Source organism: Ptychodera flava, chromosome 9, assembly GCF_041260155.1.
Source record: "Ptychodera flava strain L36383 chromosome 9, AS_Pfla_20210202, whole genome shotgun sequence".
Classification (NCBI taxonomy): domain Eukaryota; kingdom Metazoa; phylum Hemichordata; class Enteropneusta; family Ptychoderidae; genus Ptychodera; species Ptychodera flava.
The window spans coordinates 8223351-8244862 of record NC_091936.1 but is presented as its reverse complement, the minus strand read 5'-3'; the positions used below and the strand labels follow the sequence as shown (position 1 = coordinate 8244862).

The following is a 21512-nucleotide window of genomic DNA, read 5'->3' as shown; positions in this document are numbered from 1 at the left end:
TGACCCGTTTAAATAGTGTCTATCGTTTTGATGTTGATTTATTTTCTGGTTTTAAAACTCAAGTTTCAACTGTTCTGTTATCACTTGCTAGTAGTCATTTTCCTATCGAATGTATTTGATGTTTGTCAGTCTGTTTTTCGATTTGTACGTTTCTCTGTTATTTTAATTGTCTTTTTCTGGTAAATTTTTTGTCTGCATCCAGTTATTGGACTTTGCCTGTTGGATGTCAGTATTAATAAAAATAATTATAAATATTATCACTGACCATGTCAGTGACGAATGTGCATCTTCAGACAGAAATAAAATTTCTTATAATTACCTCTGGCGCGACACCAAGGGCTAAGACCTATATAATTTTATAACATATCGCTAAATACATAAAATTTTTGTGGACAGAAGAAAAAAAGTTCAAATAAATGACACTAGTGGCGGTAATAGGCGCTGAATCGGCACTTTTCTACAGGGGCTAGTCATTATGGGGACACATTTCTAGTATTTTAGGATCACGGAGAAGACAAGGCTGTGCAGACATCTTACTCCTTACAAAATCGAAACGAAAGGATGCATTTGTCAGTGTTTGCACTGTTTGGATTACAGCGTTTAGTTTGAAAATGGAAATAAGGCAGATGACAAAACAAAAATTGATATAATCGATACAAGACCACAAGACACCTCGGAATATTTCCAAAATGTAAGAGAAAAACGCTGTAGAATTTACAAGACACATTTTGTCCACTTTACAGTAGTTTGGCCTGTCTGTATTGTAATATTCAAAAACTTTTTCCAATCATTCCTTAGAAACTCATTCTCTGATACGTACATCCACGGCCAGTCTCCAGGACTACAAAGTGGACTATGTGCGATGTATGCTATATTGTTAGCCTTGGTGCAGAGAGAAAGGAATCCACATGGAGGTAAATATGGGTAGCAATCCATCTAAAATGAAACAAGCAAGGACAAACTGTTTACCAGATAATTATTATAAATATTACAGCCCTTTCCGGTGCAAAAAAAACAAAAAAAAAACGTTTTTCCTGACGGGGAGGTGAGCCATGAAGAAATAAATACAGTGGAGAACCTAGATATTTTTGCAGTTGATACTAATTTATGTTTGTTTTTGCATGAGAGAGAGAGAGAGAGAGAGAGAGAGAGAGAGAGAGAGAGAGAGAGAGAGAGAGGGAGAGAGAGGGAGAGAGAGAGATACTAATATATGTTTGTTTTTGCATGAGAGAGAGAGAGAGAGAGAGAGAGAGAGAGAGAGAGAGAGAGAGAGAGAGAGAGAGAGAGCGGCAGGACAACATCAATTAATCTAATTAGGCCCGAAATACATTTGTTGGTTTGAGGACAGATTGCTGTTTGAATATAGATCATTGTACACTCAAAAAACTCCAGCTGCATAAGCACCTTGACAAATGAAAAATCATAAATGCCACCATTCTTTTTATTATCCGCAATAACAGCCAACAAATACTTGCGAATAACAAAAGATTAAGATGATCTCCCTCATAACTTGAACACGATTAAAAAGAAATGCAATGTCTGTGTATTCAAGGCACAGTAGCTGTAACTTTTGATAATATTTTCACTAATTTTGTTCTGTGTGTCATCGACAGTTTCCTCTTCTACTCCAAACATCATGTTGATATGCCCAAGTATTAAGCTTGTCACCACCATTACCATTTTTTGTGTTATTGTTGATAACTAACTTTTAGTCCTGACTAAAAGTCAAATACCAACCATAACATTGCACTTTATACGCATACATACTTTGTTGAGAAGCTCGATACTTGGCACTTATGCATGTTCTAGTGAGTAGAACAAGGAACAGTTGGTGTTGAACAGAACAATTATAGTGACATAATCATCAAAAGTTACATGTACAGCTACTGTGTCTTTAACATTGTACAAGATCAGTGGGCGTACTCTTGTACAGAGAAAGGTTGTATACTTGAAAATGGCATACTTCAAATGTAATATACGATGCACATAGTGCCTAATACCTTTATCCATACATCGATGGATATGCATCTTTGATTGGTTGAAATTTATTTAACTCGAAAGAACATACCATAAAATTTAGCATGGCAGAGTTTTCGCTAATTATAATTAGTCGTACCGTACCAAAATTATGTAAAATTATGTAAAACATAAGATATGTTTAATTTCTGTTGGAGATATTATTGGGGCTGTCGGGGGTCACAGTAATAGAAGAAAATATTTAATATATGAGTTGAAGCACAGATCCAAGATTTTGAATAAAGTTGTTAAAATAAACTATAACCAGCATAAACAGAGTGATAACAAAGAAATTGTGCCATCGATCCTTTATTTTCATCCCATAAGTAAATAAATGAGCAAGAACCTTACATAAAAAACAACACAAACTGCAAAAATCTGAACTAGTTTCTGTCTCGTTATCTTTGAAACTTTTAATTACAGGGTATATTTTCGCAAGTGATACTGTAACAATACTCCGTTCCTTTTAATGGTTCCATATTCTTTCACGGACTCCACAGAGCCATTACTCCGACGTCACTGATCCTAAATTCAAAATCAAATCAAAAGACGTCGATATCAGGACGATTTCAAAATACATGACAGTTCGAAGACAGTCAAAACGATATAACATCATTCGCTGTGATCTTTGCATTGTAGACGATCTTTTTTGATTAGCAAGACCCTCGTAGTTGGCATTTCGATTTAACACAGTTGCACATTTCTTTGGCTGTTTCTACGGTACTGCGTCCAATTATCCTCTTGTTGTGCGACCTGATGATTAAAGCCATGTAAGGCATGCAGCTGTTGCTCACTTTGACATTGTGCATTATTTTGTGCAGTTTGTGCCCTTTCGGGAAATCTTTCTGAATAAGCGGAGAATATGTTTTACTACATTTGTTTGAACGTTTTTTAGTCCCCGCGGACGAAGTCCGGCGGGGACTTGTAGATTGGGTCCCGTCCGTCCGTCCGGAGCTGGTTCTCAGACACTACTGAACCGATTTTGATGAAACTTGGCACAAAGGCAAAGCACTACGGCATACAGATGCACGTCTATTTATTTTCGCGATAGGGTCCAATATGGCCGTCTGGCGGCCATTTTGTTGCGATTTTTCATGTCTTTCAACCATAACTCAAACATCCCTGAACTGATTTTGTTCAAATTGGCATAAAGGCAATACACTATAGCACACACATGCACGCCAATTTATATCGTGATACAATCCAATATGGCCGCCTGGCGGCCATTTTGTTGTGATTTTTCATGTCTTTCAACCATAACTCAAACATCCCTGAACTGATTTTGTTCAAATTTGGCATAAAGGCAATACACTGTAGCACACAGATGCACGCCAATTTATATCGCGATACGATCCAATATGGCCGCCTGGCAGATATTTTATTGCGATTTTTCATGTCTTTCGGCCATAACTCAAACATCCGTCAACTGATTTTGTTCAAACTTGGCAAAAAGGCAATATACTACGGCATATAGATGCATGTCAATTTATTTTGCAATACGAGCCAATATGGCAGTCAGGCGGCCATTTTGTTGCAATTTTTTCATGTCTTTCGGCCATAAGTCAAAGATCCCTGAACTGATTTTATTGAAACTTGGCATTAAGGCAATACACTATGGCACACAGATGAACGTCAATTGATATCACAATATGATCCAATATGGCCGCCTGGCAGCCATTTTGTTGCGATTTTTCATGTCTTTCGGCCATAACTCAAACATCCGTCAACCGATTTTGTTCAAACTTGGCACAAAGGCAATACACTATGGCATATAGATGCACGTTAGTTTATTTTGCAATACGAGCCAATATGGCGGTCAGGTGGCCATTTTTGTTGTGACTTTTTCATGTCTTTCGGCCATAAGTCAAAGATCCCTGAACTGATTTTGTTGAAACTTAGCAAAACGACAATACACTAGAACATACAGATGCATCTTAATTTATATCACGATACGATCCAATATGGCCGCCTGGCGGCCATTTTGTTGCGATTTTTCATGTCTTTCGGCCATAACTCAAACATCCATGAACTGATTTTGTTCAAACTTGGCTCATAGGTAATACACTATGACATACTGATGCACATTAATTTATTTTGCGATACGATCCAATATGGCTGCCAGGCGGCCATTTTGTTGCGATTTTTTCATGTCTTTTAACCATAACTCAGACACCACTGAACTGATTTTGTTCAAACTTGGCACAAAGGCAATGCATTATGGCATGCACGTGAACGTCAAATGTTTTTGCAATACGATCCAATATGTAAAATCACAGACCTGACACTAGTTGCACCAATGTCAAATTCTAAAGCAACCTAATCACTAAAGTTTATAACAAATTATAAAAGCGGGGACTGTGTCATCAACGATGACTTGTTAGTGTATGGAAAGGGGGATTGAACCAATGATATCACGTAACAGGTTTTGCTTAACCTCCTGGGTTTGTTTAGTAGCTGTGTACTCGAATTTGCCTTGTAGCCACATGATTTCAAAGCCTCATTATAATAATTGGCTGACTTTTGAAAGACTTTCATATCACTTGAATATACGTTGGCTGATTAACTCTGGGATGTGTCTATTCTTGGGTGGTTAGACAGCATATGAACGTAAACAGCTTGATAATTCGGGTTTCTATAAGGGTAGTATTTTCCGTTGTTGAGATTCAGTGTTATGTCTGAGAAATTTACGATTTTTTGTTCGCTTCTATGGTTATTTTGAGATCAAGAAATATCTTCTGATTCTCTCGGCTTGACCACCTGTGATGTTTTCAAAGGCAGCCAGGCCATCGTGATGCTATAATCCGATTTGATTTTTGTCGTATTTCTGTGCAAGGGTGTTGAGAACTACAAACTAACAATATCCGAGATTTCTGCCCCATCAAACGCCCCCATAGTTACGTCGAAAAGGTTTTTATTGCTATCCCGTTTCTTCTTATCGAAGAGCAGTGTTTTTCTGGCGTGAATAATGATATTGACATCGTTGTCAGTGATATTGACGAATGCTTTGCAAATTCGATAGATTAAAGCAGTAGAGTTTCAGTATAGGTAGAAATTTACAATATCAATGCAATAAAGGTTTGTATCCGTTTGTTATGCAAGCTTTTGAACCAGTCTATTACTGAAGCAGAATTTCTCCATTGATTCACAGCCGTGCATAATGTCACTTGGTTGTTGATTCTGTCAAGAATTTGTTTACTTACCTTACCCATTTCGCTTTTCATCGGGTTGATAAGCTGGCATGTTGGGTTGTTCCTAAAGTTCTCTTTGTGGTCTTACTTGCTTTTTGGCTAGTATATCTACTCTATCTGTTATCTTTGTTTATTTCTGCAGCTATTTCTCTAGCTTCTGTATTGATGTCGTTGTATACATTTTCGTCCGCTGTTTGTACGATTTCGCAATATTATCACGTAGTAATTTGTGGTAATTGCGAGTGTCAACTTTGTAGAAATTACGCGTTTTGTCACCAGGGATGTAAAGTGTGTCTGATTTCTGAAGTAATTTGCTGTCTGCCTTGAGTTGCTTCTGGAAGCTATCGGTCACCTTTATGAATTGGATGTTCTTGATCATGCGAGACATATCTTTCTCAAACAGTTTCAGTTCTTTAATTTGTGCGGAAAATTAGTGTAGATTTTACGACGTTTTGGCAACTTACCGACTTTGTCTTCACAGATGTACATCCGTTCTCTGTCACAAGGTCCATCATCCCATGCATTACTTTTCCAGCCCCTTAGAAAGATTATTTATGTTAATTTAAATATCTATACCAACTAACCAAAGAATTGCTAGATGACATGCTCATAACGAGAAAACGCGGTTTAGCACAAAAGATACAAATATGAAGGGTGTCATGAATATAGAACACGTTTAAATATATGATTAAGGTTCAATTATTACGTTGAGATCAGTACGTGCTATAAACATTGCATATGTCAGTCGTATTTGTCGGCCCATGGCAAATCAACCTTTCGATGAAAGATATACATACCACATATCTCCACAGTTTCCATTTCCACTCGGTTCACTGTCAGCCCAATTGGTATATGTCAACGGTTCCCCATCCACAGTTGTAAATTGACCGTTTGATTATAGACATTAATGTACGGATTTTCTGGACTTAGACCATTTTCATACAAGTAGTTCGACAGGTAGTCTTGTACCAATGGATTTTTTACTACTGCCAAAGTCGCCCCCTTACTCTCACAAGCCGCAACAGCTTCGTCAAATGTCAGCTTGTCAGTGTACACGTGGAATCTATCCTCTTTAAATTAGAGATTTTAAAGATGACATATCGTTGAATATCGTTTGCCAGATAATTGCTTTTTTGCTAAAGTTTGGAAAATCCACAGAAACACAAAGTGATGATGGCGTGTTATACGAGCAGGGAGTAGGGGATATATCTCGGTCATGGTTAACTTTCGGACTGACCAGGAATCACACTTTCAGTAGCGGCGGACAGATTATTCAGACAGTAATTCGACCCCCCCCCCCCCGTTATCTTCATTCGTCAGGTGAAGATCGAACTATTAGAGTATACCAGATATACTGTATATTCTGTCACTTCTAGTGAAATACATTTTACGTGTAATGTATTCATTGATTATAAACTTTAAATGGTATGACATGAGATTGTTGGCCCTTTAAAGTGTTTTTAATAGATTTTCCTTGAGAGTATGCATGCTTTGTCTCATTACAAAGAAACAGCTTTATTCGAAACTTACTGTCAGCTTGTGTCAAGTCATCTGAAACAACAAAAGAAAAACTGTCTTAAATGTCACGGCGGATATAACATTTTTGTAGTAAAAAGTATTCTTCACTAGCGTAAAATAGAGAGCACATGATAAGAGTATTTCTCGTTGCATATTTCGTTAAATGTAAATGTTTACACTGCACAATGCGTTCTGAAATTAACTGTTATAATTGCAGTACTAAAAGAATTAATTTGAATGCCATGCCCGGAAGTGTTCCACTTAGCCTAGCAAGCTCCGGCCCATCCTATGAAAGATTCGATCAGTTTTGCCGATATTACGACGTAGATGTCGCACATTTTGTAATAAACAGCATTCGAGGGATATGAATGTGCCAATGAAGCATGAAAAATTGTCAAAATCATTCCACTTTCATGATTCGCCTGATTTTTGCGGAACTCCTTTAAAACTGTTTACCATTTTTTTTTCAAATTAGTCTATGCTAGCTCTCTTTGTTTATACAGTGAGAAACAGTTGATCTTAATGCACTTTTTTCGACATACGTCGGCATTATCACTTCAAAAATAGTTTTCATTCTTCAATTTCATAATCTGAACTTACTGACTTTGCCATCACAGATGTACATTCGTTTTCTGTCGCAAGGCCCATCTTCCCATTTATGGTCTCCCGCACCCCTAAGCAAGAAAATGTTTTAATTGCAAAGCGTCAAATCGAATGGCATGATGACATGCTCATAACGAGAACACGCGCATACGAAGAAAAGATACAATTATGGTATGTGTTGAGAAGATAGAAAAGAATTTAGAGTTGTGAAATTCTACAATTAAGATTTAATTATGTAAACATGAATACAGTTATAAAATATTCTGCATGTCTTTTGCAGATGAAATCTCGAGACAGGGTAAATACAACGGGTAAGAAAACACAAAGAAACGCGAGGTCGTCTTCTATTTCCACTTGAGATTGACATACCGGATAGCTCCACAGTTTCCATAACCTTTTGGTTCTCCATCAGCCCAGTTGCTAAATGTCAACGGTTCTCCATCCGCAGTGGTAAATTCCCCGTTCGATTTATAGACATTGATGTATGGATTGTTTCCGTTTAGCTGCCTTTTGGACAATAAACATTCCAAAGCCTCTTGTACATGTGCATTTTCAATTACTACTAAGGACGTTCCAACACTCTCACAAGCCGAAATTGCATCGTCAAACGTCTGCAGGTCAGTGAAGACGTTGAATGGACTAACTTTAATAAATAAAAAGGATTGCATAATATCAAATATTGTTCATTAGACAAAATAGGATTATCTCAAACTGGGAAATATCTTTATAAAATCTTTTAAAAGCAGCAGAGTAAGTTTTCTGACTTCCACCCCCTTTTTTCTTGTTATGTCACGTATAGTTAGGGGCAGCCCTTTGGTATGTTTTTTTTGGGGGGGGGGGGGAATAAATGGGATTAAATCTTTCCAAACAATGTAGTAATTAACCTGATATTGTCACACACAATAATCTATCTATCTATCTATCTATCTATCTATCTATCTATCTATCTATCTATCTATCTATCTATCTATCTATCTATCTATCTATCTATCTATCTATCTATCTATCTATCTATCTATCTATCTATCTATCTATCTATCTATCTATCTATCTATCTATCTATCTATCTATCTATCTATCTATGTATCTATCTATCTATCTATCTATCTATCTATCTATCTATCTATCTATCTATCTATCTATCTATCTATCTATCTATCTATCTATCTATCTACATGTATGTATCTAACTGTCTGTCTGTCTGTCTGTCTGTCTGTCTGTCTGTCTGACTGTCTGTCTGTCTGTCTGTCTGTCTATGTATGTATGTATGTATGTATGTATGTATGTATGTATGTATGTATGTATGTATGTATGTATGTATGTATGTATGTATGTATGTATGTATGTATGTATGTATGTATGTATGTATGTATGATAAAAGGCTTGCCACGTCAACAAGCTAATCCACTCGCCTGAAGATTGCTTATGCATGAAACACTGTGTTGCGAGGTCTTAGTTTCTACTTCAATTATATAATGCTATATATATATATATATATATATATATTATATATATATATATATATATATATATATATTATATAGTACTGGTAGCAGGTAGTTTCATGCAAACGCAATCATAAGACGAATGACGAAATGAATAACAACTGGGTGTATTACATTTTCGGTTGAGTTTATTAGATATTTTGTAAGCATTACCTCTTTTGTTAGATTTATTTTTGTCTGATGATTGCGTTTGCATGAAACACAGAGTGAAACGAAGTCTAAGTTTCTTACTTGAAACTAGCTGTATTATACTATACCGTTCTACGTTCTATATTTTTGTATTGAGCACTTTTCTTCCCTGCGTAGACTACATTTTATATATAATGTATATATATATATATATATATATATATATATATATATATATATATATATATATATATATATAGAAGTGGGGAGACTACAGAATTACATTGGGCTGACAGACAACTACTTCAAGACCCGCTACACAAACCACGTTCATTCGTTCTCCCATAAAGAGCACGAGAATAGCACACAGCTGTCAAAATACATCTGGCGATTCAAAGACAGCAATCAGTCACTTAAGATAGACTGGTCCATCATTTCGCGGGCCTCATCGTACTCAAACACAAGTAAAACGCTGCAACCTATGCCTGAAAGAGAAGGTGAAAATAATCTACTCGAATAAATCAAATCTCTTAAACAAACGATCGGAATTAATATCAAAGTGCCGTCATCAGAACAAAGTCTGCTTCCAAAACTATAAGGACCCTACCAGAAATGGAATCAACCCAACAGCTGATACGTCTGCTTATACGATCAAATGCCAATAACAAATTAATTTAAATCTACCAGAAACAATAACAGTTGAATCAGTCGCTTGAAAATTGTTACGAAGGACTGTAGCATGAAACCTTTATATATATATATATATATATATATATATATATATATATATATATATATATATATATATATATATATATATATATATATATATATATATATATATATATATATATATAGCATAATATAATTGTTTCAAGTATAAACTAAGACCTCGCAACACAGTGTTTCATGCATAGGCAATCTTCAGCGAGATTCAATCAAATTCAATCTTCAAGCCTATGCATGAAACACTGTGTTGCGAGGTCTTAGTTTCTACTTGAAACAATTTATATTATGATATATATATATATATATATATATATATATAGCTACTGAAAGCAATATTGAATGAAGCGAAGTCACATTACACATCACTAAACAAAACACAGCAGTAAAGAGGGGGTTTATTTCAAGTTTTGGTCATTTATTTCACTTAAAGATGCGACCTACAAAACACACTTTTTCAATACTTCAATATTCTGTCAAAATACGAAGTAGTAAATATCACAAGATATCACAAAGTATATATTTTCTCAAAGCCCTGATAAAGGAGAACACGATCAACTACAGTACACGGTCATTATTTGCACAGAAGTCACTTGACACGCATTTTAATGAACCTTTGAAAAATCGGTTTTTTACCCGATTTTACGAAAACGGGACAAGATTTCTGTTGCAATGTTTGCGCAGGCAAGCTTTCGTGACATCAAAAAACCGTGTCTGGATTTTCTTTATGAGCTTTTGTTTTTCTTTTATACGCTGTTGAAGGAATTTGGTGCGTCTTCAATTAGGGGAAAAACAACATCATGTCATAAAAAATTAATGGATGCCCGGAGGGAAAATCCCAGACATGGCTTTTTTTAGGTTTATACCATGGCTTTACCATGTATAAATATCAATCTGAAATGATTGCGCGTTTTTTACAAAAGGGGTAAAAACCTCATTTGTAAAGGCTCATCCAAATTCATGTCACGTGACCACTGTGCAAATAATGTTTGTGTACTGTACACAAACGAGTTCCTCTTTATTAGGGCTTTTAGAAAATATATACTTTTTAAGGTATAAAACATCTCTTCTTTGCAGAAAATTCCAATCCTGAAAAGGTCTATTTTGTAGGTCGCATCCATAAACAAATTCTGTGTGAGTTTACAACACACAAGAAGACTTACAAAAAAGAGTAGATATCCCTAGGAACTTGACCGTGATTCTCTTACAAGCATAGAATTCTAATAATACGGGACATTGCCGAGATCATGTTATTAATAATAAAAACAATTCACAAGTTTTGCCGTTGCAATTTTCAGAATGGCTCTATAATAATATATCTACGCCCTATTACAACTCGACCCATCGACCACTAGGTACACAGGATGGCTTTACTGCACTTAATAACCTACGTCACTCGCGATATTGCATACTGCACATCACGTACACGACTTTATCTGGTAAAACATTGTGTTCGATCGCCGTGGCCGTCTGAACCGTACATATGTACACAGGCCTCAGGCCAAGCTTCATTTAAAGCAACACTTTGCCGCTGATACCCTGACTGTATATTTTAAGTTTGATATCAAGGGGATATAAACCGTTCGCGCTCAATGTTGATTGACATATGACCTATTTTCACATATCTCAGCTTGCACATTAGTTAGAGATCTGGTATTTTGTGATAAATGACAACAAATGGAAATTTTCCTTTTCCGCATATTAATTGTTTTGGATATGAGCAATTTTTTCTATCATTTCTTGCCTACCTCAAAGGATTTTTGATCTTCTTTCATACAAGCTCAAAAACGTACCGGATTTAATATTTAGTGACATATAACATCATGTAGTGCTATCCCCACCTCGCAATAAGAGGACCTCATGCATGCCAAAGTATGCCTGCACAAACGCTGTAGGGTCAAATCTGCTTTATCTCCCATACGGCGGAAAAACAGCCGTTTGGCGGATTATAACCACAGGTCACAACGACTTGGTGAACGCACCGAATATGCAAGTTGAAAATTATACAGGTTGTTAATTTAAAAGCAAATACGAGGTACATGTACCCTTCCTTATTCAGTGTTCGCGAATACGGCAAAAAGTGAGTATTATACGCAAAAGAAAATTTTTGTACGCATTTTTATGGTGGCTTTGCGTTTGACGATACGCAAACATTGGCATATCCGATATTCTCTTTATTTTGTGAATGATTACAGTATTGTGAGCGCAAGTCAATTTCGAATGGCATGTCTTTTTTTGTTTTAAAATGTTTGAACGTTTCTGCTATCGCGTCCTGAGATAGCATGACCCAGCAACAGTGACTATGGACGTGTATTGTCTCTTGATAATCGAAATTGTAACATTTATTTAAATTGATGGACGTACTACTACCAATCATTGATCGTTTTTTTTTCACGGGAAGATGTCAACTTGACAACAATCAAAGCAATGGTTCTCTCTACAATCACCTAACTTATTAGAACCGATGGTGTCGGTTGATATGAATGCACTCTCGCCGGGAAATTGAAAACAATGTCTATGCGGTCATTTTTATCTAACGCAGCTGTCAATCATATCGTGTTAATAACAGTCTACCAACAGAGTTTGTGCCAAGGTTTTCTCTCATGAGATAATAGCTTATTGAAGGCTCAATATAAATGGCAGTAATTATTTTAGGCGGATATGGGTGACTATTGAACCAAAATTATTCATACAACAGTTGACGTATGACATACATTATACATGAAGGAACCAGGAGTTCTTATAATCTTTCATTTGTCTTGAAGTGTTGCCATTCCATCCACTTTTGAATGCCTGAATTTATCATTAAGTTTAAACAGAGTAGTACATGACCCCCCCCCCCCCCCCCGTTCCACCGCGTCGCGCTGCAGATCCCAGCATATCCAATTGATGAAGTGGGTGGTCGGCTTAATACTTCGGCCTGTTGTGGTTGACCACATCCCAGCTAACGCCTGCGTCGAAGGTGTTAATGGGTATAGGAGAAGTGTGAAAACAAAATTTTAACAGCTCTGACTAGCTATTTCAATCACGAAGTTGATGTCAAAAGAACTACATGTACTACAAGACACTTTCATTATTTGGATGAATACAAGACTTATTCTCATCATACATTTTCCTGCTATATTATTACACAAACTATGACATCCAAGTTAGTCTCAGCTCATGTATCCTACATTCCACCTCATGTTCGCTCAAACAAGCATCTTTATGGAAAATGGATCTGCCTTCGAACAGTATTTGTATACTATGAAACCCATGGCCCCTTTCTACCCATTTCTAACATTTGTACTTTCAAAATAAGCGCTAAGCTTAACTTTCTAATTTTGGAGATATATTGGTCAACTGGATTATGATCTCGTTGGCCTTCAAACCAATCATTGAGCATACTGTAAGATCAAAATGGTACTTACGCCTCATCGGAACATAAACGATATGGCACGGCTATTGCTGCCACCGCGATCAATACCAAGACCTTCATCGTCTTGCAATGTAAAAAGAGTAATGAATGATGTAGTCTTTGAAAATATAAAAGGTTGCCGGATTATTTTACAATCAATGGTTGGGAGCAGGGATCAAATTTTGCAAGAGATTTTAATGGAATAATAGTCAAAACAACAGAATTGACAGAAAAAGTATATATATGAATACGAACATGTCTCTATTCTGTCTGAACAAGTGATAAAAAGTAGAAAAGAATACTTTTGATCATAAACGTAAAATGATCAGGTTGTGTTATAGCAATATTATGACATAATCGATTTTCATTAACCTCTTTGTAAACTGGGGAAGTAGCTCTTTTTAGTCCCCACGGACACCGTCCGGGGGGACTTATAGGTTTGGTCATGTCCGTGCGTCCGTCCGTCCGTCCGTGCGTCCGTCCGTCCGTCCGTGCGTCCGTCCGTTCACGCAGATATCTCAGAGACGCCTGGAGCGATTTCGTTCAAACTTGGTACAAGGATAGTACCCTACCTCATACAGATGCACGTCGATTTGTTTCACAATGCGATCAAATTTGGCGGTGTTAGAGGACTTTTTAGTTTTCACCTCCATAGACTCCCATGTATAAGGCAGTCAGTCCATAGACTCCCATGTATAAGCCGTCCATAGACTCCCATGTATAAGGCCGTCCATAGACTCCCCATGTATAAGGCAGTCCATAGACTCCCATGTATAAGGCGGTGAAACGTCCATAGACTCCCATGTATAAGGCAGTCCATAGACTCCCATGTATAAGGCAGTCCATAGACTCCCATGTATAAGGCAGTCCATAGACTCCCATGTATAAGGCAGTCCATAGACTCCCATGTATAAGGAGTCCATAGACTCCCATGTATAAGGCAGTCCATAGACTCCCATGTATAAGGCAGTCCATAGACTCCCATGTATAAGGACGTCCATAGACTCCCATGTATAAGGCAGTCCATAGACTCCCATGTATAAGGCCGTCCATAGACTCCCATGTATAAGGCGGTCCATAGACTCCCATGTATAAGGCAGTCCATAGACTCCCATGTATAAGGAAGTCCATAGACTCCCATGTATAAGGCAGTCCATAGACTCCCATGTATAAGGCAGTCCATAGACTCCCATGTATAAGGCGGTCTATAGACTCCCATGTATAAGGCAGTCCATAGACTCCCATGTATAAGGAAGTCCATAGACTCCCATGTATAAGGCAGTCCATAGACTCCCATGTATAAGGCCAAGAAAAATAAAAATTTAGTTTCTCATAGTATTCATATTGCAAAAAGGATGCAGTGACACAGTTTTTAGTCCCCACAGATAAAGTCCAGGGGGCTCATAGATTGGGTCATGTCAGTCCGTGAGTCCATCCATGTGAGTCCATCCGTTCACGCAGATATCTCAGACACTTTGACAAATGTCACGTGACCTTGGTGACCTTTGACCTCAAATATACATATTTGTCCATAACTCAGTAATCACTAATGCTACACCCTTCATATTTGGTATGATGGGACAGCTTATGACGCCACATATTGTTCCTCATTAATTATGTGCATATCTAATTTTGAGCGAGCCAATAGAGCCAGAGGTCTGATTTTTGGTTTGTAGGGATAACTTAGCAATACAATTTTTTTGACAAAATGTCACGTGACCTTGGTGACCTTTGACCTCAAATATACATATTTGTGCATAACTCAGTAACCACAAGTGCTACACTCTTCATATTTGGTATGAAGGGACACCTTATGACGCCACATATTGTACCTCATTAATTATGCGCATATCTAATTTTGAGCGAGCCGATAGAGCTAGAGGTCTGATTTTTGGTATATATGGATAACTTAGCAATACAATTTTTTTGACAAAATGTCACGTGACCTTGGTGACCTTTGACCTCAAATATACATATTTGTCCATAACTCAGTAACCACAAGTGCTAGACCCTTCATATTTGGTATGATGGGACAGCTTATGACGCCACATATTGTTCCTCATTAATTATGCGCATATCTAACTTTGAGCGAGCCAATAGAGCTAGAGGTATGATTTTTGGTATATATGGATAACTTAGCAATACAATTTTTTTGACAAAATGTCATGTGACCTCGGTGACCTTTGACCTCAAATATACATATTTGTCCATAACTCAGGAACCATTAATGCTACACCCTTCATATTTGGTATGATGGGACACCTTATGACGCCACATATTGTACCTCATTAATTATGTGCATATCTTATTTTGAGCAAGCCAATAGAGGTAAATGTACGATTTTTAGTATATAGGGATAGACTATAGGATAGAAATTTTTGACAAAATGTCATGTGACCTCTATAACCTTATACCTACAATACACGATAATGTCAACAAATAAGTAACCACAAGTGCTATGTCCTTTATATTGAGTAGGATGGAAGAACTTATGACAACACATGCTTAACCTCGTTAATTATGCCCATATATAATTGTGGCCAAGCCAATAGAGCTGGAGGTCTGAATTTTGGCATATATGGATTAATTAGCAATACAATGTTGTTTTTTTTTTCAAAATGTCACGTGACCTTGATGACCTTTGACCTTCAATATGCATATATATGCATATCTCAGTAACCACAAGTTCTTTACGCTTTGATTTTGATAGGATAATAGACCTTAAGATGTCACATCTTGTACCTCATTTATTATGCACATATGTATTTCTTGGCTGGCCAATACAACTAGAGGTCTGATCTTTTTTCCTGATTTAGAACCATAACTTATACATGCCTCTTGTTTCAAATTGGGAACAATGACATAGACCTATGTGTCCATAGATCTGAACATATACACTCCAGTGATACTTCTTAATGACCTCATTTCCCTGCCCCATCAAGACTAATACTCCTATTACAAGTGGGACTATGTCATTGACAATGACTTGTTTTCCGTAATATGGAGTCAATGGAGAGTTTGCGAAATTTTTGGACTTTGTGATTACATACACTTGAGAAAACATTATTAAACTATAGATGACACCACCAATGAGAACCTAAACAGAACCTTAACGCCCTGCTACAAAGCATCCGTACAAGATATATATAAAATACTGTCAATGACATGCTATCGTGTGATGAAATACCATGTTATACAGAGGGTATGATTGCTTAAACAATTTACCTTTCATAGATAAACTCATAGACGCTAATCTGTATATCCAAAATCAATGAATTCTATCCAACCTTCCAAAAATCCCCGGAGACTCCAATGAAATTCCAGAACAATCATTGAGACAATGTTTCTGACAACATGACTGACTGTCTAACCAAAAATGTAGGAAATTATATTTAAATACCAATTTATTCCTTGATTAAAATACGTCGTACAAGAAACTGCAGGAATAAAACTGAAGGTGAAATAATGAAAATAATCCCCTTCAAGAATATTCGATGTCAACATAATAGTGACACAGCTAGCCACTGTAAACAGGAGTTCAGTGTACAGTATACTCCCTTTAGATATTCCTATGATAAGAATCTTTAGTCAGCGTTGACAGGTGTCAAAACAGGAATATGATCAAAAATAGACGTTTCGGGGGAAAATCCCCCCCGAAAATAAAACAAGTATCCAATGTCAATCATAACTTGAAAATACCAGTCGTCAATAAGATGCAATGTAACAACATTTGATTAAGAACATCACCATGCCCCTACTAACAAAATTCAAAGTAATATGAGGCAGGTAGCTTCAGAGAAAAAGACTTTCAACCAAAAAGGACAAACATTATACCAAAATTACAATTCTAAGATGTCACTGCGCCAGTATCTCTACAACTAGTTGTATTCCAGTATGTTGTCTCAAATCCCGTAGCATTGTGGAATACAAGGTATTTGGCATATCAATGTGCATAAAGCCACATAGCCCTAACTTTTGACCACGTGTGTTCCCTCGCCTAATGATTGGAACAAAGGTAGATTCTATAGTATCCACAATGAATGTCGATTAACAACGATATAATTCTATCCATGTGCACTAAATCACTATCGTAAACTGGCACTTTCTGACCAAGACATGTACACGAACATGAACAGACACGAATTGTAAAGGAAGAGAAAGATGATGAAAAACGACAAACGCAAGAACGAATTGATCAAACAACTCTGGAAAGTCTGAGACTAAACGACGAGGCGAAAAAAGAGCATGAGAGATTGATGAGGGCAGAGAACCACAATATGTACGTGTAGTAATAGGTGTATTAGTGATTCAGAGAGAAGTGACTCAGAAAGTGATAGCGGCGACATTGGAAATGAACTCTTTCACGTAACAAGAACAGACAGACATTGTACTGCACGAGCTACAAGGACTAAGTTTTAATGCTGGATTATATGAATTGCTGAACAATATTCATTAATGACAGGTAACTGGCACAGTGTAAAGTCTAATAAAATCTTGTCCGATGGATGAGGGGTGGGGGTGTCACATTTTACAATTGATAATGGGGGGGGGACATATTGTGTATTTGGAGGGGGAATGGCTTCATACATTTACTTGAGGTCAATCCAACCGACCCCTCTATAAACACGAACCCTCCATTAATAACATATTTGTGCTGAGCGTGGTGGTTTCTTTGATCTAAAGTGACAGATAAAGAACTACACAGAACACATACGATGATAAACATATGGAGAACGAAAAAATGATTGGAATTCTTTTAATGCACTCTGAGTGTCCCTCCGGAAGCTGTTGCTAGAGTCACTCCTCTTTCATTCTTTGCTTCTGCATGTATTGCTTTGTCTGTGTGCACGGCTCTCTGTGATGTGCATATGGCCCAATCCGTATCTAATTAAGTCTAGACGTTCGTCTATATACTAGAGTGTAGTACGGACACTTTTCAAAATTAGAATGCATTGCTTTCGTTTTCTCAGCATAAATACTGTTCAACAAATGTTACAGCGTCTCAGTATTATCGCAAACTTTCATGGATGATCCTTTGTCGCAACAGAGAAATGGCCAATTGCTCCATTTGCCCCTAAATGATGCGCAAAGGTAGTCTCGAAATTCCTCACCGTACTCAGTCCAGTAATATGATACATTAATCGATCTAATGTCATTCAAAAGTTTAGATGCAGGTGCAGATGACATGGATGTGTATGGCACACAAAGAGTAAAAAGAAAATACGAAAATACAGTTCCACTACCTTTAAGATATGATGGTAAAATATCAAAACATACTTACATCGAATTTTTGTGTTTTTCAGCCGGTATTTGTTCGTCTATGGAGTCCCGCCTGGACTGTTATCTTGTGAACGCCTCGAGTTATTTTATAAGCGTTTACACGTATTCTGTAAAGCATATGCAAATCAATTTCATTAATAGAAAATAAATATGTTCTTTTTACCGAAAATAATTATGTGAGGATGAATATTTTCTTTATTAAAAAGTGTACAATTTGGTAGAAACCACTTTCACATAGGTAAAGTAGCTGTTTTTGCATTTCTACGGAAGCTTATTAGGGCCATGCATGTTTTTTCTTTTTGTTTTTCTCTTCTCATTTTGTTTTTTGATGCTATTTTTAGAAACTTTGATTTTCCGTTCGCATTTTTCATTTCGTTTTCTCTTCTCCTTTTTTTATTTTGATGCTATTTTTAGCAACTTTGGTTTTCAGTTCGCATTTTTTATTTCTTTTTCTCTTTTCATCTTTTATTTTCATGCTATTTGGTTTTCGGTTCTCATATTTCTATTTCGCTTTTTCGCATCATCTTTTAAATGGCATCAAAATAAAAGATGAGACGAAAAAACGGATTGAAAAGTGAGAAACGAAAACCAAAGTTGCTAATATAGCACCAAATAATAAATGAGAAGAGAAAAACGAAAAGAAATATGTGAACGGAAAACCAAAGTTAATAAAAATAGCATCAAATACAAAATGAGAAGAGGAAGCGAAAGGAAAAATGTGAACGGAAAACCAAAGTTACTAAAAATAGCATCAAAATAAAACATCAGAAGAGAAAACCAAATGAAAAACGCGAACGGAAAACCAAAGTTACTAAAACTAACATCAAAATAAAAAATGAGAAGAGGAAACGAAATGGAAAATGTGAACGGAAAACCAAAGTTCTAAAAATAGCATCAAAATAAAAAATGAGAAGAGAAAACCAAATAAAAAGAAAAAATATGCATGGCCCTAGTAAGCTTCCGTACATTTCGGAGTCGGTGGTTGTTATCCTGTCTTTCCATCGGACATTGGAAGTTTGTTTATCTTTGGAGGTAAAATATCTCCTGTGTTATTATACATTGAACATTATGATACATGCGTAAAATTGAGATGTTTTAACATTTGATTTCATAGGTAAAACTAAACGGGGCTTTGTACCCTAGCTACATGGAAAAAAAGACAGCGGTGTGAAACCCCATCAATGCGTCTTGCCGCGGCCGTCCAGCTAACCCGAGCATCGTTTATCCAACGTGGCTCTAGCCCAGTATTATCTGAGACATCGTTAGATTCAAAAACAACAAACTTTACCACATGTGTTAAAGATGCACGTGCACGCAGTTAAATTGTGCACATTGTATCATTCACGAGTCCTTTACGGGGTTAGGCCTACGGGAAGGTATTACGAACATATTATATGGTTGTTTGCCTCTGCGATATTAAAACCATAGAAGGATTTCCATGGCGCAAAATTCCTTTTCAATGTGGACTTCGAAGTTTATTCGATCAACCTTTAACCCCAACATTTGTCGAACAACCATCAGATTCTCGTGAATGAACCACCTTTCCGTGCTACTCAAAAAAATGCGCCATCAGTTTCACCAATACTTCAAAACCATCGTAAGACATGCAGTAAAATCTGACTGTTAATCCATGGCAAACAAATTTCGGATCAAATTTTCTTCATAAGCATGTGGGAGAAACTTTGAAATATGAAAAATTCGCTTAAACATAGCATTTGTTCTGCCGTTTCCCCAGGACACGTCATTTCCGTTTTCAGATGTTCTGAGTCGCACACCGTCGACCCCAAAACATAGTTGCCGGGAAAAAACACACCGTTGTCGATGTTGACTTGATGATTTATATTTCTGTTTTTATATACCTCGCCACCGAAAAAAAAAGAATTCTCATGGATTCTCATGAATGAAACAACTTTCCGTGCTACTCAAAACAAAATGCGCCAGCAGTTTCACTATTCTTCAAAACCACGATAAGCCATGCAATAAAATCTGTCTGTGTTCATTCAAGGTTTTCAAATTTTGGATCAAATATATATTCATAAGCATGTAGGGGAAACTTTGAAATATGAAAAATTCGCTAAAACATAGCATTGTTCTGCCGTTTCCCCAGGACACGTCATTTCCGTTTCTAGATCTCATGAGTCGCAAACCGTCGACCCCAAAACATAGTTACCGGGAATAAAACACACGTTGTCGATGTTGACATGATGATTTATATTTCTGTTTTTATAAACCTTGCCACAGAAAAAAAATGAAAATCCAACAACTGCAAAATTTAATTGCCACATGTATGTACTGTATACCACTCGTCCATATCATTTAGTGTTTAATAGTTTTTCCGTCTATTTTCTCGTATAACGTTTCCGATTCTAAAATGATCAGATAGAAAAGCACTCCACATCTTAAAATACAACGCTTGCTAAGTTTAATTTCAAATGTACCGGTAAGAGGTTTTTATCCGATTTTCTTTTCTTCTACTTCTTTTGTTTTTCTTTAATATGTATTTGTCGTCAATGAATTTGATTTCATAACCGCTGTTTAAACCACCCTGATAGAACATCGGCAACTGAAAATGTATATTCAGTTGATGTGAAAGCACGTCAGCTACAGTGTTAAAATATCCCATGATTCCCCAGCAAAGTAAGACATCTCCTTCGTGTGTGGAGAAAATTTACAGATCGATATGAATTCTGAAATCGCACTTTTAAGCATTCCGTTCAAGTTTGTCGCATTTTTCATATTAAATGAGATTGAAAATATTGCATTACTAAGAGACAAGGTAGGTTACAAATGCTTGCGTGATCAGTCATACAAAAAGTGAACCAGGGAGAATTGGAGCCCAGTTGGTCATTTGTTTCCCCTGAATGAAGTAAAGCATTTCTAGTACATGCAAACTCGAGCTCTACAGCCATTTGATGATTATTCTGAAACTTTCTTTCTAATTTCCCGAATGTACTTCTGAATAAAATTAACCAATCCTCTGCTGCATGCAAATATAAGGGGTTGTAATTGCACAAAAACTTAATAATACGAAAGTCAATCTTCAGTGGTGCCAATGAAGGAGAATTGTGTGCGATTTCTTGTTCTTTGCTATTGGTGATGGGGTAGCTATTGTCTGCGGGTCATCATAAGGTTACTACATGTACGATCCAC

The 21512-nt window shown here is 36.7% G+C and overlaps 1 protein-coding gene across 1 annotated transcript; it reads right to left on the bottom strand.

Annotated features, from left to right (window-relative positions):
* Window positions 1-2311: 2311 nt before the first annotated feature.
* Window positions 2312-18435, bottom strand: LOC139139581 (mannose-binding protein C-like). Its single transcript, XM_070708474.1, has 8 exons — window positions 18364-18435; window positions 13096-13166; window positions 7695-7968; window positions 7323-7396; window positions 6735-6755; window positions 6002-6274; window positions 5669-5742; window positions 2312-2541 (listed from the first exon to the last, which is right to left on the bottom strand). The coding sequence occupies exons 2-6, from the start codon at window positions 13100-13102 to the stop codon at window positions 6060-6062; spliced, it is 591 nt and encodes a 196-aa protein (XP_070564575.1). The 5' UTR covers window positions 13103-13166; window positions 18364-18435; the 3' UTR covers window positions 2312-2541; window positions 5669-5742; window positions 6002-6059.
* Window positions 18436-21512: the final 3077 nt, after the last annotated feature.